Source organism: Panthera leo, chromosome A2 (genome assembly GCF_018350215.1).
Source record: "Panthera leo isolate Ple1 chromosome A2, P.leo_Ple1_pat1.1, whole genome shotgun sequence".
Lineage (NCBI taxonomy): Eukaryota > Metazoa > Chordata > Mammalia > Carnivora > Felidae > Panthera > Panthera leo.
The window spans coordinates 94,684,906-94,710,324 of NC_056680.1; the positions used below are offsets into that span (position 1 = coordinate 94,684,906).

The window sequence follows — 25,419 nt, forward strand, 5'->3', positions numbered from 1 at the left end:
AAGCTCATTTCTTCTTGTTTGTCCATAGGAAATATTAATAATAAAAATAAAACCCTTGCTAAAATTTATGAATTCTTATCTATGCCAGGCACCATGGAGATGTTCATACATTATATCATATAATCTGTGTAACAACCCCAAGAAATGCTTATTATTACCTCCATTTTACAGATAGTAAAACTGAGGGGCAGACAGGTAAACAAATTGCTAAAGATCATATGACTTGTTAGTGGCAGACCTGGAATTGTCTAACTCAAAATCCTGCTCTTAAGCACTTAATTCACCTAGGGCTACATTCCTGTCACTCTCCAGGATGCCTTTTCCCTGGGCAACTAGGGAACTAGTTTGACTAGGTCAGCTAGTGTGCCTGGAGTAGGACATGCAACTTAATACTCGTCTGAATGAAATATAAGCAGAAAGTCTTTTCTTCAAAAAGGTATGCCATTTTGCAATGCCACTCCCAAATCTCTTGGATTATCCAGGATTTTAATTCTGTACAATTGCTCCCTTTTCTTTAAAAGTCGGAATATTGAGAATTGAATGTGACCTTTCCAAATCACTCATTTCTTAAATTTTAATGTTATGTATATTGTTTCAGATTTTTAGAATAAAGCAAAAGAGGAACATATATAAAATATATATATAACATAAATATGAGTATATATATTCATATGTGTGTATGTATGAATAAATGAATGAATGGTTGGGCAAATAATATTTAATAATGTTTGTGAATTATGTGAATTATATATATTTTATTAAATCAATTGTATTATAATTGGTATTCCACACTTTGTTCATTGGTGTTATTTTAATTACACTCTAAAAGAAAATTGAGCATGAAGAAAAAATTCTTAGAATGTGAAAATAAGTTATATTTTTCCTTTTTTTTTTCCTATCAATTGATAATTTTAATAGATTTTTGAATCTGAAAATTCAAGAAGGTGAAGCTCACAACATTTTCTGCCCTGCATATGATTGCTTCCAACTTGTGCCTGTGGATATCATAGAAAGTGTAGTTTCTAAGGAGATGGACAAACGATACCTACAGTTTGATATTAAGGTATGCTGCCAATTATCTGATTTCCATCATTTTAATTTTATTAAAACTGTGTAACAGATTTTATTTAACTTTTTTTTTTTTTTTTGAAAACACGTGGAATAATGGACTCTGACTTTTGTCTCCCAGAAAAACTGCATGAAGGAGTGGTGGCATTAATTACAGTTTTAAGCTAAAGCATTATTTTGTAGTCATGATAGAAGTAAAAGTTGGGGCACTTGGGTGGCTCAGTAGGTTGAGTGTCCAACTCTTGATTTTGGCTTGTCACGATCCCAGGTTTGTGGGATCAAGCCCCCCCACCAGGCTCCATGCTGAACATGCAGCCTACTTAAGATTCTCTCTCTCTCCCCACTTTTGCCCCTCTCCCCCACTCGCTCTCTCGCTCCCTAAAATATTTTTTTTTAATTTTAAAAAACAAGTAAAAATTAAAAGCCGAAGTAGTAATTTACAGAAAATAAAAAATGTTGGTCAGAACTGTATGCTGATTTGCCTGTTGGCACTTGTATAACTGATTGATGAGAACAGTATTCAAAGCAGGTAGTACCTATTTGAAGTTTTCTAAAAGACATATTTTACATTACTACATGTAAATATTCAGAAATAAAGATTATCAATTTAGAATGGGTTTTTTGAAAGAATAGTTTCATATAATGAATTATGTTTCTTTTTTCTGCATTCTTTATTTTTGTTTAAGAGTTGTGCAGAAGCATAGGTAAGTTACTTTCTTGTGTGATTTAAAAATTATACTTTGACTGCTTTATGCAGATTTTTTTGTAGTCTAACCCCTATAACATACGGACTTTTAAAAAGACATCCTGCTGTTTCATAACATAGAAAGCATCATAATATTGACTTCTGTATTATTAGGGCACCATTTAGAAATTGGCAGTTCTAATGTAACTAATAATCACATACAAGATTCTATTCTATAATTATTTGCCATTAGAAAAGCAGCACATTGTATGAGAAAACATGTTTAAATTACACATTTTCTTTGTAAATAGTTATGTTTTACTTCATCATCATCTACCTGGCTTTTGTGTTTTTTACATATTTTTTAATTTATTTTGAGAGAGAGCAACTGTGGAGGTGGGGCAGAGAGAGAAAGAGGGAGAGAGAATCCCAAGCATGCTCCACACCACCAGTGCAGAGCCCGATGTTGGGCTCGAACTCACGAACCATGAGATCATGACCTGAGCCAAAATTGGAGGCTTAACCAACTGAGCCTCCCAGGCACCCCTACCTGGTTTTTAGATTAAAGAAAATATAAATTTAAAAAGTCATGTTGTTACTAAAGTAATTACCTCTTTTTTCCTTCTTACTTTTAAGTTTCATACTTTCTGGTACTATTTTAAGTATCTCTTTAGACTGATTACTCTTTGTTTTTTATTTCACGCCTTTTTTTTCCCCTCTAAATTAAATTGACATGGGATATACTCTGAGAATTTAGTATTAAAATATTTCCTGTCATGTTTTGTTATTGCTGTTCCAACAGGCCTTTGTTGAAAATAATCCTGCCATTAAATGGTGTCCTACTCCAGGCTGTGAAAGAGCAGTCAGACTTACAAAACAAGGGTCAAATACATCTGGGTCTGATACACTCAGCTTTCCCTTGCTCAGAGCTCCTGCTGTGGACTGTGGAAAAGGACACCTCTTCTGCTGGTCAGTACAAGACAAGTTGGAATAGCCTATTCACTTAACAGTTTTTTAAAAGACTATGCACCTTGAATTAGGCCTTTAAAATGTAGTATATTTTGATATCATTGTTAGTAATTGAAAAAATGTGTGATAAGTAGTAATAGTTTATATTTATTGTGTGACTGATGTGTGCCAGGTGTTATGCCAGATATTTTCACCTATTGAATTCTCCCAACAATGCTATGAGTTGAATGCTGTTATTATACCCAATTTACAGATAAAGAAACTCAGGCATATAGAAATTGCCCAGGTTATACACCTAGGAAATGGCAAAAATGGGTTTAGAGCCCAGCTCTGACTCCAGAGCTCATGCACTTAAACAGTAATACCAAATTGCTGACCATAGATTAGAACATGTTTAGAGCTTAACTTTTTTTCTTAAAATTGAAGACTCCAGGGATAACCAGAATTAACTAAGACAGTTTTCCCAAATTTTCATCTAGACACCAACAAGTAAGATTTTGATAATAGATTTTGGAGTAGGGCCCCAAGAAAGAAGCTTCTAGGTGGTTCTTAATGCACAGTCCTACTTAGGAATCACTTTGTGTGTCTTGTGTTTTGTTTAATAAAGAAAGTACTTAATAAGTATGAACTGGTGATAAATCAGTAATGGATAGGCTGGCTATATATCTGACATCAGCATTCTGCTTTGTTCAGAGTCAATTCAGTCATAATTAACTGTTTTGTTTTAGTTAATTAAATGATCACAATAAGAAATAGTATTTGTTCTCCTTTTTTCTCATTCCCAAATTTATCACATATGCAAGGATATACTTTAGGTGGGTATAAAACTCTTATCTACTTATCAGAAACCAAAGTCAAATTCTAGCACTGCTAAGTAGTAAAAAGGCGTAGTTGTGGAAATATTCCTACCCTGAAAGGTCTATTTCTTACCCTCATCATCATTATCATTAGCTAAAAATATCTCTTGAACTGTCAGTCTATATGTACCACTGAACTCTGGGTCAGGTGTCAGAAAACTACTGTCCCCACCAATTTTTTATTTGAACACAGCCATACCCATTCATGCCAGTTTGTTTACCTATTGTGTATAGCTGCTTTCAGGCCATGACAGCATTGCCTGGTTGTAACAGAGACCATATGGCCTATAAAACCCACAATATGTATCATTTGGTTCTTTACAGAAAAAGTTTGCTAGACTTCTGTACTAGGTGCTTGAATGAAGGGATTAATGAAAGGAAAACCATATTGACTACTTTCATGGCTAAATCAGACTCAGAAAGTAAAACAGCAACAAATTACTGAGTAATAGATTATATCCACATATAATAGTAATTTATTATATTTTAAGAACTATAGTAATTTCTCAAAACATTTAAAAGACAAATTCCTAATTATTAATTTTACATGTTTTACTATTTGCGGATTGGTTCTTAACCCCACCTTACTACCTCACCAGAGGAGTTCAGGATCCAGCTCAGAAGGGACAAGTGAGTTAATGAATACACAAGAGTTTAATTGTTCATGAATAAATAGTCCTTAGATGAATATGAACCCACTTTACTACAATATAAGAAAATTAAAGTAAGAAAAATAAAGGGGCTCCCTGTTCTGACTTAGTGTGGAGTTCCTTCAGAAATTTAAGCACATGTGCCATCAGGCACCCCATCGTGTGCACCCTGTGCATCTAAAATGGTACTAATTATGTATTATCCTTGGGAACGTTGAGGCAAGTTACCACATAAATCAGTTTCTGAGTTCTCTGGTTCATGTAAGCATCCTGGTTGAACAAGGCTAATTCAGAGGATTGGTGGAGAAGCTACAAAAATAGAAAAGGTAAATTAATAAAACATTTAGAAACTAAGAAGATAGTATTTGCTAAGATCAGAGAATAAAAAGTTTTGAAGGGGAGGGAAGAACCTATGATTGGCATTGTCTTCTTAAGCTCTATGATTTCTGTGGTCTAGCTTTTACTAGTTTTTATTGCAGATTAGCTAATTTTTTTTATGTTCTTCCCCACCTTTCTTTGTATGCTACAAGTAGTAGATTTGGTTTGACTGAACATGATGACACTAATGGAAAAACCTACCAATGACAGATTCTAAAAGCTGTATCAATGTTTCTATAAACATATATGATGCTACAAATTGTACATTTCTAGACCAGTGTTTGGAGAATTATATTAGCTTGCTTTTTGTCACACCCCAGTCAGGCTGGGTGGTACTGTATGCCAAGATCACAGGCCCTCTTTTGAATTTTATCCCAGTTCAGAGGATCTGTGAATGGCCACATGGATTCAAAGTCACATTTGGTAATCATTTCTCTTGCTCTTATTCATAAGGGTAGTAGAGGGCTTAGCAAAAAGAACCATCATTTTCTGGACATAGCAATTCTAGTTCTAAATCCTATTCTGGGATTTTTACATTGCCTGTTTCACATCTCTAGGCATTAATTTGCAGTCTCTGTTTTTACATTCTTAGCTTCCTAATCTTATTCATGTAATAAAAGAGCTTTGTCTGTAATCAGAAATTCTAAAAATTAAAACAATTCTAAGTAGAATTCTACTGCCCTTATCTAGTATTTCAAAAAGAGGCAAAATCAGCTCTATGCAAATGAAAGCTTTGTAAGAGAAATCTTTATAAAATAAAGGTATATGATTCTCGGTTTCTTTCTTTCCCCAGAAACCTCAGAAATATTCTCTAACGATGATTACAAAAACCATGAGAAAAGACAATAATTGTTCCTCCTCCTCCTCCTCCTCCTCCTCCTCCTCCTTCTTCTTCTTCTTCTTCGTCTTCTTTTAAGTTTATTTATTTTGAGAGAGAGTGCGTGAGCAGAGGAGAGGGAGAGAGAGAATTCCAAGTAGGCTCTGCGCTGTCAGCACACAGCCCGACACAGGGCTTTATCTCACAAACCATAAGGTCATGACCTGAGCCAAAATCAAGAGTCAGACGCTTAACCGACTGAGCCACCCATGTGCCCCTAATAGTTCCTTCTTTTTAAGAGCTGCATGTGACAGAATGAGTTGAGAGCCATCCCCAAGAAGGATGTGGGCCTGGGTATAACAACATATTTATTGATAAGAGGGAAGGTAGGAGTATACATTTCCTTTCCCACCAAAAAGTAGTCCTTTCTTTTGTAACTTTTTCACCCACCAGTTCTGTCCCCTTAATAACTGAACCTAGAATGCTTTCTTCCCTTAGCCTGTATAATTGTATTTTGTCTGATCTTGACAATATTGTCCATAGACCGGGTTCATAACTTGAGCCAATGAGCATTTCCCCTCTGTTTCCCTCTTTATGAAGTAGAATATGCTACTATGTAACTTCTATGCCCTCTGAACTAATGCAAAGTCTTTCTTTTCCGAGGCAACTTTTTATTTATTTATTTTTTTTTAATTTTTTTTTTCAACGTTTTTTATTTTATTTTTGGGACAGAGAGAGACAGAGCATGAACTGGGGAGGGGCAGAGAGAGAGGGAGACACAGAATCGGAAACAGGCTCCAGGCTCCGAGCCATCAGCCCAGAGCCTGATGCGGGGCTCGAACTCACGGACCGCGAGATCGTGACCTGGCTGAAGTCGGACGCTTAACCGACTGCGCCACCCAGGCGCCCCCGGAGGCAACTTTTTAAAGATTTATTGTCAAAAATACTTCTTAATACCACCCAAATTCTAATCTGTGAGGAGAAGAACTCAAATTTAACCTTATGTATAATGGTCTTATCTTTCCTATATCACTGTCCCCAGTCCCTTTAATCACCATTGTTGCCATTGGAAATGGAGAACTTAAATAGAATTCATCTCTTCTAAATCCATAGACTGTCAAACATATTTTTGAGTTATTGAATAAAATTGAATGGCATGAATATTCTAAACAGTAATGTTATGTGGTTTTTAATATATCACCCAGCTGTGGAGCATTTATTTTCTGAAACTATGCAAAGAACCCTTTAAAGTAGTGTCACCATCACCATGAAACAAATTGAACCCAAGAAGAAGATTTGGATTATAGTGATGCAACTGATGAGAAACAACAGCGTCAGGTTTCTAGTCCACTGAAGTTTCCAGTGCATCAAAGTACAATGTGCAGACTTGTCAGGTATTTCAGGAAACTTCACAAGTAAATGTCTGCATGAATATTGTCAGCTCATTCTGTTTTCCTCCAATACCCACAATAAGGATTTTGATAAAACCTACTCTCCTGTTAGGATCATGAATCTTGATTGAGTTAAAGCAGTAGTTTCATGCTTCATCTCCTCCACAGACTCTTTAAGACTCAACAGACTCTTTAAGAGTCCTCTGGGAAAAATACATGATGTTGTTCTTGTTTGTGGACCCTAATAGTTGAGTCTCATCTTCTCTTGCAAAATTAGAGTCTCAAACCCTTACTTAGCTTAATAAGCTCTGGCTCTGGAAAAAAATTTTCCAGATTGGCAGTATTTAGCTATTTTAGTATCAGAGTCCTGCTAACTAGCAGAATATATTCACCAGCTTGTCCTAGGCCCAGAAATGAAACATGATATTTATTTGATAGAAATCGATCATAAGACCCTGTTTAAATATCGTGTCTACTCTATACAAAGTATCATACCCATCTAAATAAATACTGTTGAAAGTTCAATTTATCAGATTTCAGTGGAGCACATGATTGACATGGGAAACATAGGACCTGCATTTGAGACTTAACTGCCATTAACTAGCTGTGTGACTTGATGATAAACAAGCATCTTCTCTTATAATACAGTGATACAATTGAAGCCTTTGTAACTGATGCAGTCAACATAAAATGTACTAGTTCCAAAGTCAAACAATTTGGCTTCAAATCTCAGCTCATCTGCTTGCTCCTTGTGTGACCTTTGGCAGAGTATTGAGCCTCTCTGTGCATTTTAAATAGGATGATACGGGGGCACCTGGCTGGCTCAGTTGGTTAAGTGTCCGACTTCAGCTCAGGTCATGATCTCATGGTTCTTGAGTTCGAGCCACACATCAGTCTCTATGCGGACAGCTCAGAGCCTGGAACCTGCTTCAGATTCTGTGTCTCGCTCTCTGCCCTCCCCCACTCACGCCTGTCTCTCTCTCTCTCTCTCAAAAATAAATAAATATTAAATAGGGATAATAGGGGCACCTGGGTGGCTCAGTTAGTTGAGCATCTGACTTCAACTCGGGTCATGATCACTGAGTTTGTGAGTTCAAGCCCCATGTCGTGCTTTGCACCGATAGTGCAGAGCCTGCTTCAGATTCTCTCTCTCTCTCTCTCTCTCTCTCTCTCACTCTCTCTCTCTCTCTCACTCTCTCACTCTCTCTCACTCTCTGCCCCACCTCCACTTATGTGCATGTTTGGTCTCTCTCTCAAAAATATATATTAAAAAATTATAAAAAAAGAAGAAGGAAAGAAAGAAATTTTTAAAAATGGGGATAATAGTACCAATTTGAAAGAGTTGTTATGTGGATTAAATGAGTCAGTATATGTAAGGTATTACAACATTGCCTGGTATACTCAAAACTACTAGCTTTTTTTTTTTTCCAAGAGGATGGGGGAGGGGCAAAGAAAGAGGGAGAGAGAGAATCCCAAGCAGGCTCCGTGCTTTCAGCACAGAGCCCAGCTTGGGGTTCAAATTCCTCAACTGTGAGATCACGACCTGAGCCGAAACCAAGAGTTAGATGCTTAACCAACTGAGCCACCCAGGTGCCCCCCAAATTCTAGTTTTTTTAAATTATTATTTTTTGTTGATTTGTTAATTAAGGGAGAAAGTTAACTAAAGGAAGAAAATCATAAAATGAGGATTTCTACTTAATCAGGATTCATCATTAATATAGTTCTAAAATGGCAGTGAACTGAAATTGTCAACTTCTTGATAGAAATTTCTTCCATCAGATGATGAAACTTTAGTAGAAGGTCTTTACTTTTCCAGAATCCTTTGGAGTCACTGTATATTCCTGCCAACGGTTGTGCATATTGACAAATTTTCAAGGAAAGAACCATTCCTTGATCTCTTGATATTAGTTAACTATCATATTTGGACAGGGTTAAGGATTTTATATTAGATAACCTCTTTTTCCTTTATAACGAAGCAGTTTTTCCCCTTAGTGAACTCACTCTATTGGTGTGTCTACATCTCATTTAACTATATAACAAAATTCCTCTTCCAATTCACTTGTTTTTAGTGACATTTTGAGGTACAGTCTCAACAGCAGGTGCTAGGTCTGTCAGAAAACTTGTCACCAGTTATTGGTGTCTTGGTTGAAACTTTCTTCAGATATTTAACTTTCCAGTGTTTGCAGAACATTCCAGTCTCTTTATTACTTCTCTCAGAATAACCCTTTCCCTACACATGGCATAGTTCAGATTTTCAACCATGTAATGTCTGGTAACATTGTTATTACCATACTTTAAAGTAGTTTGGGCTTATTTTCGCAAATGCCTTAGTTTTAAAATAACTCCCTTTTTAATTTACAGTCCTTGCTCTAACTTATTTATTATTTATAAGCCTCTCCTATTTATATACCCACTCTTAGCATTGCTCTGGAAACTGTGCCGCCTAGTTATAACATTCAGAGTGATCCTGCTGATTGAGCTAGCACCTGAGGAAGCAGCAGGTCTATATCCTCCAGTGAGGTTCTGGAAAAGAACATTTGTATTGCTGTCTAATGCAGCACCTTAGAGAACCAAGCACACCGATAAGCAATTATGGCCTTTTGAAGAAATAGCATTTATTTTTTCAGATTCCATTTGTAAACATTGGGTTTTCCCCTCGCACCCCTCATGATTATTTTCCTGGTTCTGTCAGAAAATGTTCTGACACCAGAGCCAGTCATACTGGTATTGATTCTAGTAGGGGAAAAATATTCAATGTGTTGTTTAATCTTCATGGGGAAAAAACTTTAAAGTTAACAGAAATAATTTATTTCATTGGCTTCATTTAGATACTGCAGATATAGAAGTCTATTTTACACCTAAATTGTTTTTTAATAAGTCATGACAAATCTAGACACTCTATTCCTGCATGTATTCCTAAGCACCATATGGAAACACTGTTCCTAGATCTGTGGCATATTTTTTACTCTAGTGTATGCTAGTATATGTGCCAAATTAAAATTAACAGTTATCACAGATATCCCTTATATTTCTGGAAAGCAGAGTTGATTTTAATATGTACTAAAGTGAATGTAATATATAATACGTCTACTTGCATTTTTTTTACTTCCATTTTTAATCAACCCAATATTTTTTGAATGACTGTTAAGTCACCACTAAATTCCTAAGAAACTTTATAAAACCACACTTACGGAAAATATTTCCCAAATGCCAGATTCAGTAATGTCAGGAATTTTTTTTAACACTTTTTTTTTTTTTTTTTTAATTTAAAGAGAGCACACAAGTGGGGCAGAGGACCAGGGGGGCAGGGTGGGGGGAGAGAGAGAAAGAGAAAGAGGAGGGAGGGAGGGAGGGAGGGAGGGAGGGAGGGAGGGAGGGAGAGAGAGAGAGAGAGAGAGAGAGAGAAAGAAAGAAAGAAAGAAAGAAAGAAAGAAAGAAAGAAAGAAAGAAAGAAAGAAAGAAAGAGAAAGAAAATAAATCTTTAGCAGTCTCCATGTTCAGCTCGGAGTCCGACTCAAGACTCAATCCCAGGACCTTGAGATCATAACCTCAGCTGAAATCCAGAATCAGATGCTCCACCAACTGAGTGACCCAGGCACCCCAGTAATATCAGGAACTTAAGCAAACTAAATTACTCTTTCAAGATAATTGATGCTTTTTTTTTTTCCCTTCAAAGCATTTTTAAGTATATAATTCAGTGGTTTTAAGTACATTCCTAATGTTGTGCAACCGTTTCCTATCCATTTATAGAACTTTTAACCTCATACCAAACAGAAACTCTAACCATTAAACAATAACTCCCCATCTTCCCTTGCCCCATAGCCACTGTTAACCACCATTCTACTGTCTGTGAATTCCTTTTTCTGAATATTTAATGTAAGTGGTATCATACAATATTTATCTTTTTGTGTGTGACTTATTTCACTTAGCATAATGTCTCAAGTTTCATCCATGTTGAGTGTGTATCAGAATTTCATTCCTTTTTATGGCCAACTAATAATTCCATTGTGTGTATATACACCACATTTTGTTTATCTGTTCATCTGTTAATGGACATATGGGTTGTAAACCATATTCTGGCTTTTGCGAGTAATGCTGTTGTAAACATTGGTGAGAAAATTTTAGTCATTGTGAAACTTTCAATTCTTTTAGGTATATATCTAGGAGTATAATTGATAGATCATGTAATAATTCTGTGTTTTAAATTTTGAGGAACCATCAAACTGTTTTCCATAGCAACTGCATCATTTTAGATTCTTACCAGCACTGCATAAGGGTTCCAGTTTCTCCACATCCTTCCCAACACTAGTTAGCATTTATTTTTTTAATAGTAGTTACTCTAATGGGCTTGAAGGAGAATTGAAACATTCATTCATTCATTCAATTTATTTATTTGTTTTTTTTGTTTTTTTGTTTGTTTATTTATTTATTTATTTATGTGGTTGTTTATTTATTTTGAGATGGAGTGAGCAGGGGAGGAGCAGAGAGAGAGGGAGATACTGAAATTTAGCAGAGCTGTCAGCACAGAACCCTGTGCATGGTTCGAACCCACAAACTGTGAGATCATGACCTGAGCTGAAGTCAGACGCTTAACCGAGTCACCCAAGTGCCCCAAAACATTCTTAATATAGTAAAATGTTCTTCATAGTTGGTAAGACTCTACCTGCATCAACAGGTGTGTCTTCTTAAGACTTAAACTTTGCAAATAAGATCTTTGTTTAAAATAACACATGATGATGATGATGATGATGGCACCTACAGATTGGGTTTTTCTCCTTTCAAAATGATATTTTGTTATTTACTGTAAAATTTCCTTTGTACTACAAAATATACCATTGTATTGAATTAAAATAAGTAATTTTTAAAGGCCTTAAGCCTTTTTTTTTTTTATGTTTATTTATTTATTGTGAGAGGAGGTGAGGGAGAGGCAGAGAGAGGAAGAGAGAGTCTGCCAAGCAGGCTCTGAGCCATCAGCACAGGGCTCGATCCCATGACTGTTGAGATCATAACAGTCAGACACTCAACCGATTGAGCCACCCAGGCTCCCCCTTAAGCCTGTTGGATTTTTTATATAGCTATAGAAAGAATGTAAAATCAAGTTACAAATGATAAATTGATGTTCTTAATTATTTAAATCAAAATTTGCCAAATTCCAGTTAAACAGAAAATTGGGATTCAGCAAACTCAATGGTAAATTAAATTGCCCTAGCTGTTACTTGGGGATTCCAAGGTCAAAGTAACAAAAATGTAATGTAAAACAGTACTTTTCAAACTTCAAAATGCAGACAGGTCACGTGGTAATTTGATAAAATGTAGATTTAAATCAGTAGGTCTTATGGGCCTGCTCTTCTGCATGTTTAACAAGCTCCTGAGCAGTGGCAATGCTGCTATCCCAGGGAACAAACTTTGAGTAGTATTAGTGAGGACAGAACCTAACTGATAAAAATATTTTATAGCTCATAACTTATAGCATGCAAAACTAAATTATAAATGTTAGGTAATCTATTTGGAACTTTTAAAAATGTGTAAATGAATGTGCTGCTTTAAAAAAAAATTGACCTGGCAGTATCAAGCTCTAGAATCATATTTTCACTTCCTCTATTGAAATACTTCATTTCTCACTAGTCACTGTGCTTCAGTTTTCTCAGCTTTAAAATTGGAAGAGCACTGGGGCACCTGAGTGGCTCAGTCAGTTAAGTATCCAACTCTTGGTTTCAGCTCAGATCATGATTTCATGGTTCATGAGATTGAGCCTGGCATTGGGCTCTGTGATGCCACTGCAGACAAGAGCCTGCTTGGGATTCTCTCTCTCTCTCTCTCTCTCTGCCCCTCCCCCATTCGCTGTCCGTCTCTCTCAAAAATAAATAAACTTTAAAAAAATGTTTTTTTTAATTGGAAGAACACTTTTCACCTGTTCTTTTGCCTTGATGTTGATAAAGAATATTTAATTGCCTTTTCTATGTTTTCCTCTTCAGGGAGTGCCTTGGTGAAGCACATGAGCCTTGTGACTGCCAAACATGGAAGAATTGGCTACAAAAAATAACTGAAATGAAACCAGAAGAACGTAAGAGGAATCTTAGAAAGCTATACTATATGTTCTAATAGCATTCAAAAGATAATATGGTCATATTACTTAGAGTCTTCATTAAGTAAGTTTTCAATGCTATAGCTCTCCTGTTTAACATTACACCTCTAACCAACACCCTTTTGGACATCACAAGGTTTTTGCAATGGTGAATCAGAGGTTCCATATTTCTAACGGACTGTTTTAAGTTAAGATAAACAGGGTAAACAGGGGTCACATTTAAGTCCTTCTCCTACAGCCATTCCCCTTTATCCTGGGGTAGACCAACTAGCTTTTCTGTACTTTAAGGGAAGAAATGTATAAACTGTAGTGAGAGGAAGTTTCTTACTTCCCTGGAATCTTCCATTGGATGATAAGATAAGTTAATTTCTTGGTATTATGTGGCTCTGTAGATTTACTTATATTAAATGCCATGTCTATAACTATTTTAACTGAGATTTTTATAAATATTAATCCTACAGAAATGCTATGAAATTGGTGTTAGTAATTCCATTTTGCAGATGAGGAAATTAACCCTTAGATTGGAATGAGTGACATCAGGAACAGGGTATGTGCCTAGAAACAGAATGGGTTTGAATTAGCCTTCCTAATAGCAATTCCTGCATTTAACAAGTAAATATATCTGCTTTGCAATAATTTCTCATCCCCTGAAGTGTTTTATGACAACTGTTTATTTTCAAATTAATATAAAAGTTAATTTTTTTAACTTTTTATATAATGGAATTAGTTGGAGGTATTACAAATCAGGATTAAGAATTGACTGGGGCACTTGGGTGGCTCAGTCAGTTGATCATCCGACCCTTGATTTCGACTCAGGTCATGTTCTCATGGTCATGAGATCAAGGCCTTCACTGAGCTTCATCTGGACATCGAGCCTGCTTAAGATTCTCTCTCTCTTTCCCTCTGTGCCCGTCCCCCTGCCCTGCTCATGCACAACTGCACATGTGCTCTCTCTCTCAAAATTAAAAATAAATAAAAATTTTAAAAAAAGAATTCACTCAGGGGCTCCTGGGTGGCCCAGTAGGGTAAGCGTCCAACTTCAGCTCAGGTCATGATCTCTCAGTTTGTGAGTTTGAGCCCCTGTTGGGCCCTGTACTGACAGCTCAGAGCCTGGAGCCTGCTTCGGATTCTGTGTCTCCCTCTCTCTCTGCCCTTCTGCTCACACTCTGTCCCTCTCTCTCTCAAAAATAAATAAACATTAAAAAAAATTAAAAAAAAAATTCACTCAGTGAACCTATACTTATTATGAGCAAAGCACATGATGATGATGCCAGCCTTCAAAAAGTAATAGGCTAGAAGGGAAGCAGTCAGATCATTACAATATCACATGATAACTACTATAGTTGGATAAAGATGAGAGTAAATCAGGCTGGGCAGGCGGGTGTCATAGAATCTTCCTGAAGGTGGGCACCTGGGTGGCTCAGTCGGTTAAGCATCCGACTTCAGCTCAGGTCATGATCTCACGGCTCGTGAGTTCAGCCCCATGTCAGGCTCTGTGCTGACAGCTCAGACCCTGGAGCATGCTTCAGATTCTGTGTGTGTCTCTCTCTCTCTGCACCTCCCCTACTCGTGCTCTCTCTAAAATGAATAAATGTTAAAAAAATAATTTTTTTTTTTTTTTTTTTTTTTAAAGAATCCTCCTGAAGACAGTGAGAGAGGAATTGGGTTTTAGCATATCTGCAGAGGCAGAGATCTGGCAGTTATTCCTGTCAGCAGCTGAAGTGACGCTGGCAGAGTCTGGCTGACAGCTATGAAACCCTACAGTTTTGTATTCTATCAGGCAATATACCATTGCCCAAGAGCTTGTCCTTAGCGTTTTAGATTCACAAGATTCATTTTATGCATTGACTCAGGGTCATTCAAATCCATGAAGAAGAGACTACTGTGTAAACCAGAATATCAGTTTATTAATTGATAATGAGGGAGATACCTTTCACATGATGAGAAGGCTTATGTCCCTTATCCAGGAGAAAAAGAAATGGATCATCTTAGGACATTTCATGGTGAGATCCAATTAAATATTTCTACCCTGTACGTTCCATCATTCAATCAACAATTCTTTTTAATATTTCCAATTCTTTTTTTTTTTAATTTTGCTTTGCTTATTTATTTTTGAGAGAGAGAGAGTGTGAGCAGGGGAGGGGCAGAGACAGAGGGAGACAAAGAATCTGAAGCAGGCTTCTGGCTCTGAGCTTTCAGCACAGAGCCTGAAGCGGGTATCAAACTCACAAATCATGACCTGAAGTCGGACTCATAACTGACTGAGCCACCCAGACCCTCCTCAGCAAATATTTTTTTGAGTACCTGGTACATGCTAGGAACTTCCCAAATCAAAAACACCTGTATAGATTGTTTTTATTCCCCCAGTACATTGTGTGTCTTTCTTGAATCCCAGATAATAGCTTGCCATTGCTCCCTTGACACCCATCCATTTTCCCTATTCTCCTGATATGTATGGGTCTGTGTACATGTGTGAGTTCCATAGATTAATGCTAATATCCTGCAACACCTTTAAACATGACAAGACAATTGGGTTTTGCTTTCTCTTTTTGCTTCGGGAACCAAGAAACATATTTATTAGACATGGTTTGCTATTGCCCACCTACTTACATTTCTTTATACATTTATATGAAGCCTAACATTAATGTCCATGGGAGAATTTGTAAGAGATGAGGCTGGAAAGATAGGTGTTGCCAGATTGTGAAGTTTTGCCAAATTGTCTGAAGTTATTTTATTAACAGAATAAGCCATAGAATGCATTTTTTAAGTAGGGAAGTGGCATCTGAGATATTTTTATAAAGATAAGTGATGACTAGGAAGGTTAGACTGAAGGAGAGATCAAAGTAGGGAGGGGAATTTTTAATTTGAGTAAGAGGGTAGATCATTGGTCAGCCTAGGAAATTCAGTTATGGGTAACTTTTGGTGCTCCTGGGTGGCTCAGTCAGTTAAGCGTTGGACTCTTCATCTCAGTTCAGGTCCTGATCTCACAGGTCATGAATTCAAGCCCCACATCAAGCTGTGTACCGACAGCGTGGAGTCTGCTTGGGATTCTCTGTCCCTCTGTCTCTGTCCCTCCTCCCACCCCCACACGAATAAATAAATAAATATTTTTTAAAAAACAGTAACTTTCAGGGAACAATAATGAGTTTTGTTACGGACATTGTTAACTTGAGGTACTTGTAGGACATATATGTGGAGATGTCCAGTGGGATTTTACAAGTGCTTATCTGCAGCTTAGAAGAGATGCTGAGAAAACTTAGAAATAACTTGTTGCTTTTAAGTGGTATCTTTATTATTTATTTAGCATTTATTAAGTGGTATTTTATATTAGAATATGGAAATAAGGTGACCTCTACTTGAAATTTACATTTTAGAGATGAAGACAGCTATATACAAAACTAAGAAAAAGAAATATTATTAATGCTGTGAAAGAACAGCATACCTGTGGCACATTGTGAGGGAGGGAAGAGAGCAAGAGAAGACCAGTTCTCTACGAGAGTGTGAGGAAAACATTATAAAAGAATTGGTGCTTGAGCTGCTTCTTGAGAACTGGTAGATGTACTTCACGCACACAGGAAGGGTACTGGGGCTTTGGGTGAAGCAGAGCTGTGAGATAGCATGGTGTATTCAAGGGCTGCAGATACTGAGTACAAACCAGTGCAAAGAAAGGTGCTGCACCAGAGATGAGACTGCACAGGCAGAAGTCCAAATCAGGTGTCACGGGTGCGGCGAGGTAGAGGTTATGTGCAATGCTGGGAGGTCTGACTTCATCCTGAGACACTGAAAAGGAGTTTTGAGTCGGAGAGTGATAATCAAAGATGCTTACTGAGAAAGAACACTCAGGTGGAAGTGTGGATGGTGAATAAAGACCATTGAGACAGTAGGTAAGAACATTATTTCTGAGAAAACTTCAGAATGTCCAGGTAAGAGGATATGAGGGCTGGAACAAGACAGAGGCAATGCAGGTAGGAGAGGAGAGTTAAGAAGATGTAATTTTATTAAGTTGTAAATCTAGTGTACTTACCAGTTGCCTAGAAGACTTAATGCACAACAGGAAGTAATTAGTACAATATATTATTTAATTCTTGAGTAGAAAATGGCCATGTCTGATTTAAGATATAAAACAAGCATTTTGAAATGGGTGATTATTTTTAGTTATCTTTTAACATTGTAAAATTGGTCAATCATTCCATACCCACAAATAAGTTTTTACTAGGGAGAGAGAGAGAGAACAACCTAGCTAGTAAGTGCAGATTATTGGTGGAACTGTGACAGAATATCTTTACATACGATAATGATTCTGATAATGAAAAGAGAAGAGAAATAGAAGCACTAGAAAATGGTATATATAGTCTATACATAGTTACTTTGGTGGCCAGAGACAGAGAGACCTCAAATTAAAAACCGAAGATTCCTTTAAAGAGTTCCAAATAGGGTTTTAATTCAGAAACATGGAGGAACTTTAGAAAATTGGATAGAAGACAAAAGACTGAGGATACCTAAAAAGTTGTCTACCAGAGAAGGACCAAAGCCAAGACTGCAGAAAAGTTCCCAGTTGCTGAGAAAAACCTAGGAATTTTCTCATTGTCTTCCATACTGAAATGTGATGACCTATTGACCACTATTAATGGCCACTGAAGTTTATGAAATTTAGGATAAGGCTTCATGCAAACAATAGTGGACCAACTGAAATGTTTAAGTAGAACATCATCATTAAATATATAAAAATAATATTCCAAGAAAGAAAAGTATGATTTAATGCTGTATTGTTTACATATTAATTTGGATCATGGTCACATATCTTTGGCATAAGCATTTTCAACTGAACTTGTCAATTCCTGAGATCATTTTCTCCTTTATGCCCAATTTTCCAAAGTCTTTGAATTATGAGACTCAAAAGGAGTGACAAAATCTAATGATAAAAAAGTATTAGAACATATACTAAGATTAGTTCAAAGAATTCAATATAAGGATTCAAATACTATTTTTCAGCACTGAAACTGCCTCTATTATGTCTAATGAGAGCAAGAAGGGGAATGATTATATATTCTGTGAAAAGATAGCTAATTTATAAAAATTTTCAGGCCAGTTTTTCCATACTACATAATAAATGGTTATTGAATAGAATTCAAATAGTCTTTTTAAGAAGTCAGTCTTTAAAATCAACATTTTTTTCACTCACATACATGTTGATTCTACTAGTAGATCTTAGATTGTTATGCTCTAATACTTGATTAAATGAAGTTAATATTTCTTACAAAGAGACCTAAGCACACTAGATTATTGAGGAAGGAAGATCAAGATACAGTAGTCATGTAATTGAAGAGAAGAGTCTGGAACTCAGGGTGAAGAAAACTCACCAGGTAGACTGAAGGGAGATAGATATTGCAGGTATGAAGAAGAGTATATACAAAAGGCACATGTATGAAATGAGCATGTTCAGAGAACTAGAAGTAAAGGCCTTTTTCCCACTACAAGTTTCTGTTTTAATAATAGTTATTTCTTGAACACAATTTACTTCATACAATCCTCTAGAACACAGGAACTAGCATTCTCTCCGAGGGTGGTAGGAAAAAACTGTTATGTTGCAGGCCACACAAGCTGCTTTGTTTTAATGGCTTTGTGCTTTATTTATTATAACAATGGACAATAAAGGCCATAAGAATATGTTAGAGCCTCTGAGCTAAAAATAATGTTGATGCTGAAAGGAGGAGAAAGGCCACTCCTTAAAAAAAAAAAAAAAAAAAAAAAATTAGACATTGTACTTAGTGATTAGGTTTTAAAGCAGTACCCTTTGTAAATGGCATTACCTCCACAGCTTGAGCTGATTAACCATAAGTATAGTAAGTTCTTTCTGAAACTCCTGTTCTCCACTAAATTAACTGAGAGTTCTCTGTAGCAACACCCTAATCAAACCATCTTCTACCAAGTGGGTTTAGTACTGGAGTGGAGTCTGGTCTGTTCATTGCTGTTATTGTCTCACTTTGCTATGTGGTGAAATTGAAAAACAGTGCTTCATAGTCCATCAGTAGCTGCTGTTCTGTTGTTGAACAAACGTAAGTAGGTAGGCACTTGGGGCTCCTTGCAGCAAGACAGCCCTCCTCCACTGCTAAGCTCCATCGAAGGGCTAATCATAGTGCTCAGCTCTTCCAGTTCATATACTGAGTCACATCCCAGAGGTCAGCCAGCCCAAACCTTTGTCTCCCTTCCCTCTCTAGGGTTGGGTAATTTTTCCTTTTAAACTTCAAAACTCAAAGAGTCTGATTTCTCACCTGCTTTTAACAGTACACTAACTACCCCACCCTTCTGAGAGTGGCTGCATGTACTCAGGGCCTTGATTGGATGGGCCATGTGCACTGATGTCAAAGTGAGTTTTGGACATCTTTTTCAGGAAAGAAAAGGTAGAGGTGCACTTAGAGCTAGAAAACAAAACAAACTTCATACTGACAGGGAGGAAAAAAATGATTTTTTAATTGTGCATCTGCAACTCTCTCTAGCTCCTAACTCTCCTCTTGGGGTGCTGGGAGGGGTGTTGGTTATAAAACATAAAATGTAAGATTTAGCATCTTTAAAAACCATGACATTCCGCAAGACTGCAGATCTCAAATCAAAGTAGAATAAATTGAGTTTCAGATGAAGAATAGAAGATTAGTGTGGGGTTAGAGGGTAGGAGAAGCTTGCCAGGTAGACAGCAGCCAAATCATGAAGGACTTTGCATTTTTTGCTAAAGCAGTTTTATTTTATCTTGCAGTCAGTGGGGAGCATCTTAAAGATTTAAAGGAGACTTGGGTTTTTTTGTTTTTTGTTTTTGTTTTTTTTGACATTTATTTATTTTGAGAGCACACACACAAGTGGGAGAGGGGCAGAGAGAGAGAGAGAGAGAGAGAGAATCCCAAGCAGGCTCCACACTATCAACACAGAGCCCAATGTAAGGGCTTTATCTCAGGAACTGTGAGATCATGACTTGAGCCAAAATCAAGAGTTGGACGCTTAACCAATTGAGCCACCCAGGTACCCCAAAAAGCAATTTGTATTTTTAAAAGATCACTGTGTAGGCAGTATAGTAGAAGTCGGGGGCAGAAGAAGGAGCCAGGGAAATAGATTTTTTTGTGTGTGTTTTAATTGTCTAGGCAAGAGGTGTGGAGTACTTTAGTTAAAGCAGTAAGCAGTGGGAATTGAGAGGAGACATAAAGAGAAAGAGGTAGAAACAATGGAATGTGGCAGGTGAGGGAAAAGAGGGTGTCCAAAATCATGGTCTTCCTGGATTGACTCTGAGTTGATGATCATATCATTTACTAGGACAGGGAATAGAGAAAGAGGCAGGTTTAGGGGAAATGATAAGTTTAGTTTTAGACATGTCACATGGGATTCATTTTTAGTTTATCTGAAGTTTTCATGGATAAAAGTATTGATATTTCAATATAACTTTCATGTTTTTTACTATGGTGAAAAGTATCTGGTCATTATGTTTACAACTGACCCACAAGAAATTATGGTCTAGGGGCCATTCTTTTTACAATAGTTAAACAGACAGTAATATATTGCTTTTTTAAAATGGGTTTTTTCTTCCCCAATTTATTTGAACACAACTTTAGAAAGAAATCTTTAAATCATATTTCATATATCAAGCTTTTGGAATAACCTCCTTATCCTATAATCCTGCTATTCAGAATAAAGCAGTTTTAAAACTTTGCCATAGATCCTAATAAGAAAGTAAATACATGGTTTGGGGCGCCTGGGTGGCTTAGTCAGCTAAACGTCCAACTTCAGCTCAGGTCATGATCTCCTGGTTCTTGAGTTCAATCCCCGCATCGGGCTCTGTGTTGACAGCTTGGAGCCTGGAGCCTGCTTCAGATTCTGTGTCTCCCTCTCTCTGCCCCTCCCCTACTTGTGCTCTGTCTCTCTTTCTCTCAAAAATAAATAAACATTTAAAAAAAAGAAAAAAAAATACGTGGTTAAAACTTAGAGACAGCCTACAAAGAACACTTTCACAGGGGGTAGGGGGAGGTTCCCTCTGAAGTTATACACTAAATCATGTATATTGTCTTTGTGCTTAATATCCTAAAGTTGTAGGAGTTAGTGAAGCTTATGAGGATGCTGCCAATTGTCTCTGGTTGTTAACAAACTCCAAGCCTTGTGCTAACTGTAAGTCTCCGATACAGAAGAATGAGGGATGCAATCACATGCAGTGTGCCAAGGTAAGAAGTTAAAGAGGATTTCGCATGCTTTACTGTTAGAATCTTAATCTGTTAATCCAAAGAAGAAACAAGCATAAAAATGTTGCTGGGTTTCAGATGGATTCTAGCAGATTAAATTCTATATTCTTTGTTGAATGACATAAGTATTGCTTTATACTACTAAATTTTATACTCATGATGAATGTTAAAAATAGGTTAAGGATTCAGTGATATTTGGCCAGAAGATCAAAAATGCCTGAATCTTTCCCTGCTAATCATCTCTCTTAGTGATTATTTTGAGAGTTTTGCCTGTATATAAATAATAATATTAAATGATAAAGTGCTACTTTATATAGAGATCTCTTACAAAGCTGGCTTTTGAGCACACAGCTTAGTTTCAAAGCCCAAGTCAGGACCCAGGCAATTCCGCTAGGTCCAAATCTAAATCTTGGTGTCTATGTGTAAGTGGCTATGTAATAAAAGTACCTAAGATTGTAGGCAGACTTTAAGTCTGCTAATGAAATCATCAATCAAACAATAATTATTTCCTGTATTGAAAATGCTGCAGCATCTGGGTGGCTCAGTCAGTTCAGTGTCCGACTCTTGATTTCGGTTCAGGTCATGATCTCATGGTTCATGGGACTGAGCCCCACGTCAGGCTCACACAATCAGCATAGAGCCTGTTTGGGATTCTCTCTCTCCCCTCCCTTATCTCTGCCCCTCCCCTGCTCATGCTCTCACTTTCTCTCTCAAAAGTAAATAAATAAACTTAAAAATAATGGAAATGAAAATGCCAACAAAGATCTTGACCAAAAAATAACTAATATAAATAATGACTTTTGGAAGACTACCCTCCTGACATAGTTGCATAGAAAGAAACTGCCATATTGAAAATAAATTCTCTGGATTAGGTTAATAAATATTTTATTAATCCATGCCAAATTTATAAACATTTTTGTTTTAAAATTATAATGATATCCAATTTTTTTCTTTTCATTGGAAGCTCCATGTATATAAAAAAATAATTACTTAAAATTGAGAGGATAATGTAACTTTTCTAATTTACATTGTGAAAGAAACCCAAATAGTTCAGAAGATTCCAATATTAAATACATCAATATCTTCTAAGTATTACTTGATTTTTTTAATATATATTTTTAAGTTTATTGATTTATTTTTGAGAGAGAGAGAGCACAAGCAGCAGAGGAGCAGAGAGAGAAGGGGAAATAGAATCCCAAGCAGGTTCTGCACTGTCAGCTCAGAGATGACAACGCAACAAGGCCTCGATTCCATAAACCATGAGATCATGACCTGAGCTGAAATCAAGAGTCCAGCGCTTAACCAACTGAGTCACCCAAGAGCCCCAGTATGACTTGAGCTTTAATATTAAAGCTAATGATCATTATCATTATTACATAAAAAATGATAGCAGTTACCAGATCATTTTTATAAGCTAATTAGTACTATAAAATTAACATAAATTAGTTGTCTTAGTGAGACAGTAATGATTTCCTAAGAAGGAAGAAGAAAAAAATGTAGTACAGTGTTCTGAGCAAAATGCTCAGAGGTGCTTATTATTAGTTCAGCTGGTCAGGCCAAAAGTATTTTATTTGTGGTCTTCTCTCCAATATCCATTATTAGTTTTTTCTTAGAAAATCTGATACAGACTATATAGATGTGTAAAGAAATACAGGTTGACCATAAAAATCAGCAGTTGGGCTACTAATAAAGAGTCAGTAAAGAGGCAAGATCCGATAATTACCTTTATTTCCTTCAAACACCTACCAGTAGTAAGTAGTTGCTAAATACGTATTGAGTGAATATTTTCATGAATTCATCAGGCTAATGATTTAAGATTTTTTATCTTAAACAGCTTTTTGCTTAAGCTTCTGTTGCATTTAAAAGAAACATTTACTTGCACACTATGTAAATGTAATAGTCTTGTCTAATATACCATCTAAAGTATTTGCATTGAACAAAAGAAACTAACAAATAATTCTTAGGACACAGAAGAAGAAAGACATCTAGACAGTAATAACCTTGCTACAGAAAAATTTTATACTTTTAGAATTTTCTTTTTAAATGTGAAGGTGGAGGGGCGCCTGGGTGGCTCAGTCGGTTGGGCGGCTGACTTCGGCTCAGGTCACGATCTCGCGGTCTGTGAGTTCAAGCCCCGCGTTGGGCTCTGTGCTGACTGCTCAGAGCCTGGAGCCTGTTTCAGATTCTGTGTCTCCCTCTCTCTCTGACCCAACCCCGTTCATGCTCTGTCTCTCTCTGTCTCAAAAATAAACGTTAAAAAAAAAAAAAAAAAAAAAATTTAAATGTGAAGGTGGAACAATAGATCATGTGTAATTGAATCCATGCTCTAATATAATGACTAAGTCATAGTCTACTTTTATTAATGTCACAGTGTTGTGACGCAATGCACAGTTTTTACTTTCTGGAATCAAACTGTTAAACATCTTAGAAGAATAGTGGGGCGCCTGGGTGGCTCAGTCAGTTAAGCATCCGACTTCGGCTCAGGTCATGATCTCACCGTTCGTGGGTTCGAGACCCACATCGGGCTCTGTGCTGACAACACAGAGCCTGAAGCCTGCTTCATATTTTGTGTCTCCTCTCTATGCCCCTCCCCACTCATACTCTGCCTCTATCTGAAAAATAAACATTAAAAAAATTTTTAAAAAAAACAGAAGAATAACAAATTTAGCCTTATAAAAATAGTTTTGTATATTTCAGGAAAAAACCCACTTTTATTCATTTCCTTTTAGATAATTTTTAGGAGACTATTTAAGTTTTGCATTCTTGCACATTTTAAATCACTTACAGTAATTTTCTTCAACTGAGTCTGTAAAACTATATGCTGCAACTAAAAAATAAAAGTTATTTAAATTCTGTATTATTTTTCTAATAGAATATGAAATTTGGCTATTTTGTAGAAAGTTTTGCCACTAATTTGGAGATATCAGTAAAGCTGTACTGAAGGGTACTTGTATCAAATTAGGCACAGAGTTTGCTAATAGCAAACAACAAAACCTGCATACTCTCAGAACCTTGATATCCACAATTTATTGTGTAAATGCATGTTAGTGAAGAGCTAGATGAATACAGAGACTTTCATTTCTGTGTTCATGACCTATCAGGTAAAGAAAAAATTAGTAAAGATACAGAAGATTTAACATAATTACTAAGGTATATCTGATTGCTGTATATTCAAACTCTATATCCTGAAAATATGGATTACACCATCTTTGCAAGTATCCATAGAGCATTAGCAAAAACATTGACCATTGTTCATCAAAGAAAATCTCAGTAATACTGCAGAAAATAGAAATAGTAATAGTAGCATTCTCTTATCATAATGGAATGAAATAGAAATTAGTAATAAAGGTGGGAATGCAAGTTGGTGCAGCCACTCTGGAAAACAGTATGGAGGTTCCTCAAAAAACTAAAAGTAGAACTACTCTACGACCCAGCAATTGCACTACCAGGCATTTATCCAAGGGATACAGGTATGCTGTTTGAAGGGGCCCATGCACCCCAATGTTTATAACAGCACTATCAACAATAGCCAAAGTATGGGAAGAGCCCAAATGTGCATTGATGGATGAATGGATAAAGAAGATGTGGTATATATATCTCTACAATGGAGTATTACTCAGCAATCAAAAAGAATGAAATCTTGCCATTTGCAACTATGTGGATGGAACTGGAGGGTATTATGCTGAGTGAAATTAGTCACAGAAAGACAAAAATCATATGACTTCACTTATATGAGGACTTTAAGAGACAAAACAGATGAACATAAGGGAAGGGGAACAAAAATCATATAAAAACAGGGAGGGAGACAAAACAGAAGAGACTCAGAAACATGGAGAACAAACTGAGGGTTACTGGAGAGGTTGTGGGAGGGGGATGGGCTAAATGGGTAAGGGGCACTGGAGAATCTAGTCCTGAAATCATTGTTGTACTATATGCTAATTTGGATGTAAATTTTAAAAAATTTTTTTAAAAAGTTAAAAAAGGAAAAAAAAGAAATTAGTAATAAAGGTACAAAAGGCCTTTCCATTTGGAAAATTTAAATCTCTCAACTCCTGAGTAAAAAAAAAAAAAAAAAAAAAGGTTGTAAAAGTGGGAATTAAAGCATATATAGAAAACTAGGATAATGAAAATATTACTTTATCAGAACCTGAGTACCTATATCTAAAGCACTGCTCAGAAATGTCCCCTAGCCTTATTAAAGCAATACAAAATAAGGAATGATTTAAGCATATGACTTTAAAAATTAGAAAAACAATAAACTTGGAGACTACCAGGAGGAAGGATTTTTTTTAAGCAGAAATCA

The 25,419-nt window shown here is 36.4% G+C and overlaps 1 protein-coding gene across 3 annotated transcripts in view; it reads left to right on the plus strand.

Annotated features, from left to right (window-relative positions):
• The window catches only part of ANKIB1 (ankyrin repeat and IBR domain containing 1), a 139,807-nt gene that overhangs the window by 95,105 nt on the left and 19,283 nt on the right, over positions 1-25,419 (plus strand). For all 3 annotated transcript variants that reach the window (XM_042917582.1, XM_042917581.1, XM_042917583.1), the window contains 4 exons: positions 919-1,063; positions 2,556-2,722; positions 12,791-12,879; positions 20,968-21,098. In XM_042917582.1, coding sequence (XP_042773516.1) covers positions 919-1,063; positions 2,556-2,722; positions 12,791-12,879; positions 20,968-21,098 — 532 coding nt within the window. The remainder of the gene's footprint in view (positions 1-918; positions 1,064-2,555; positions 2,723-12,790; positions 12,880-20,967; positions 21,099-25,419) is intronic.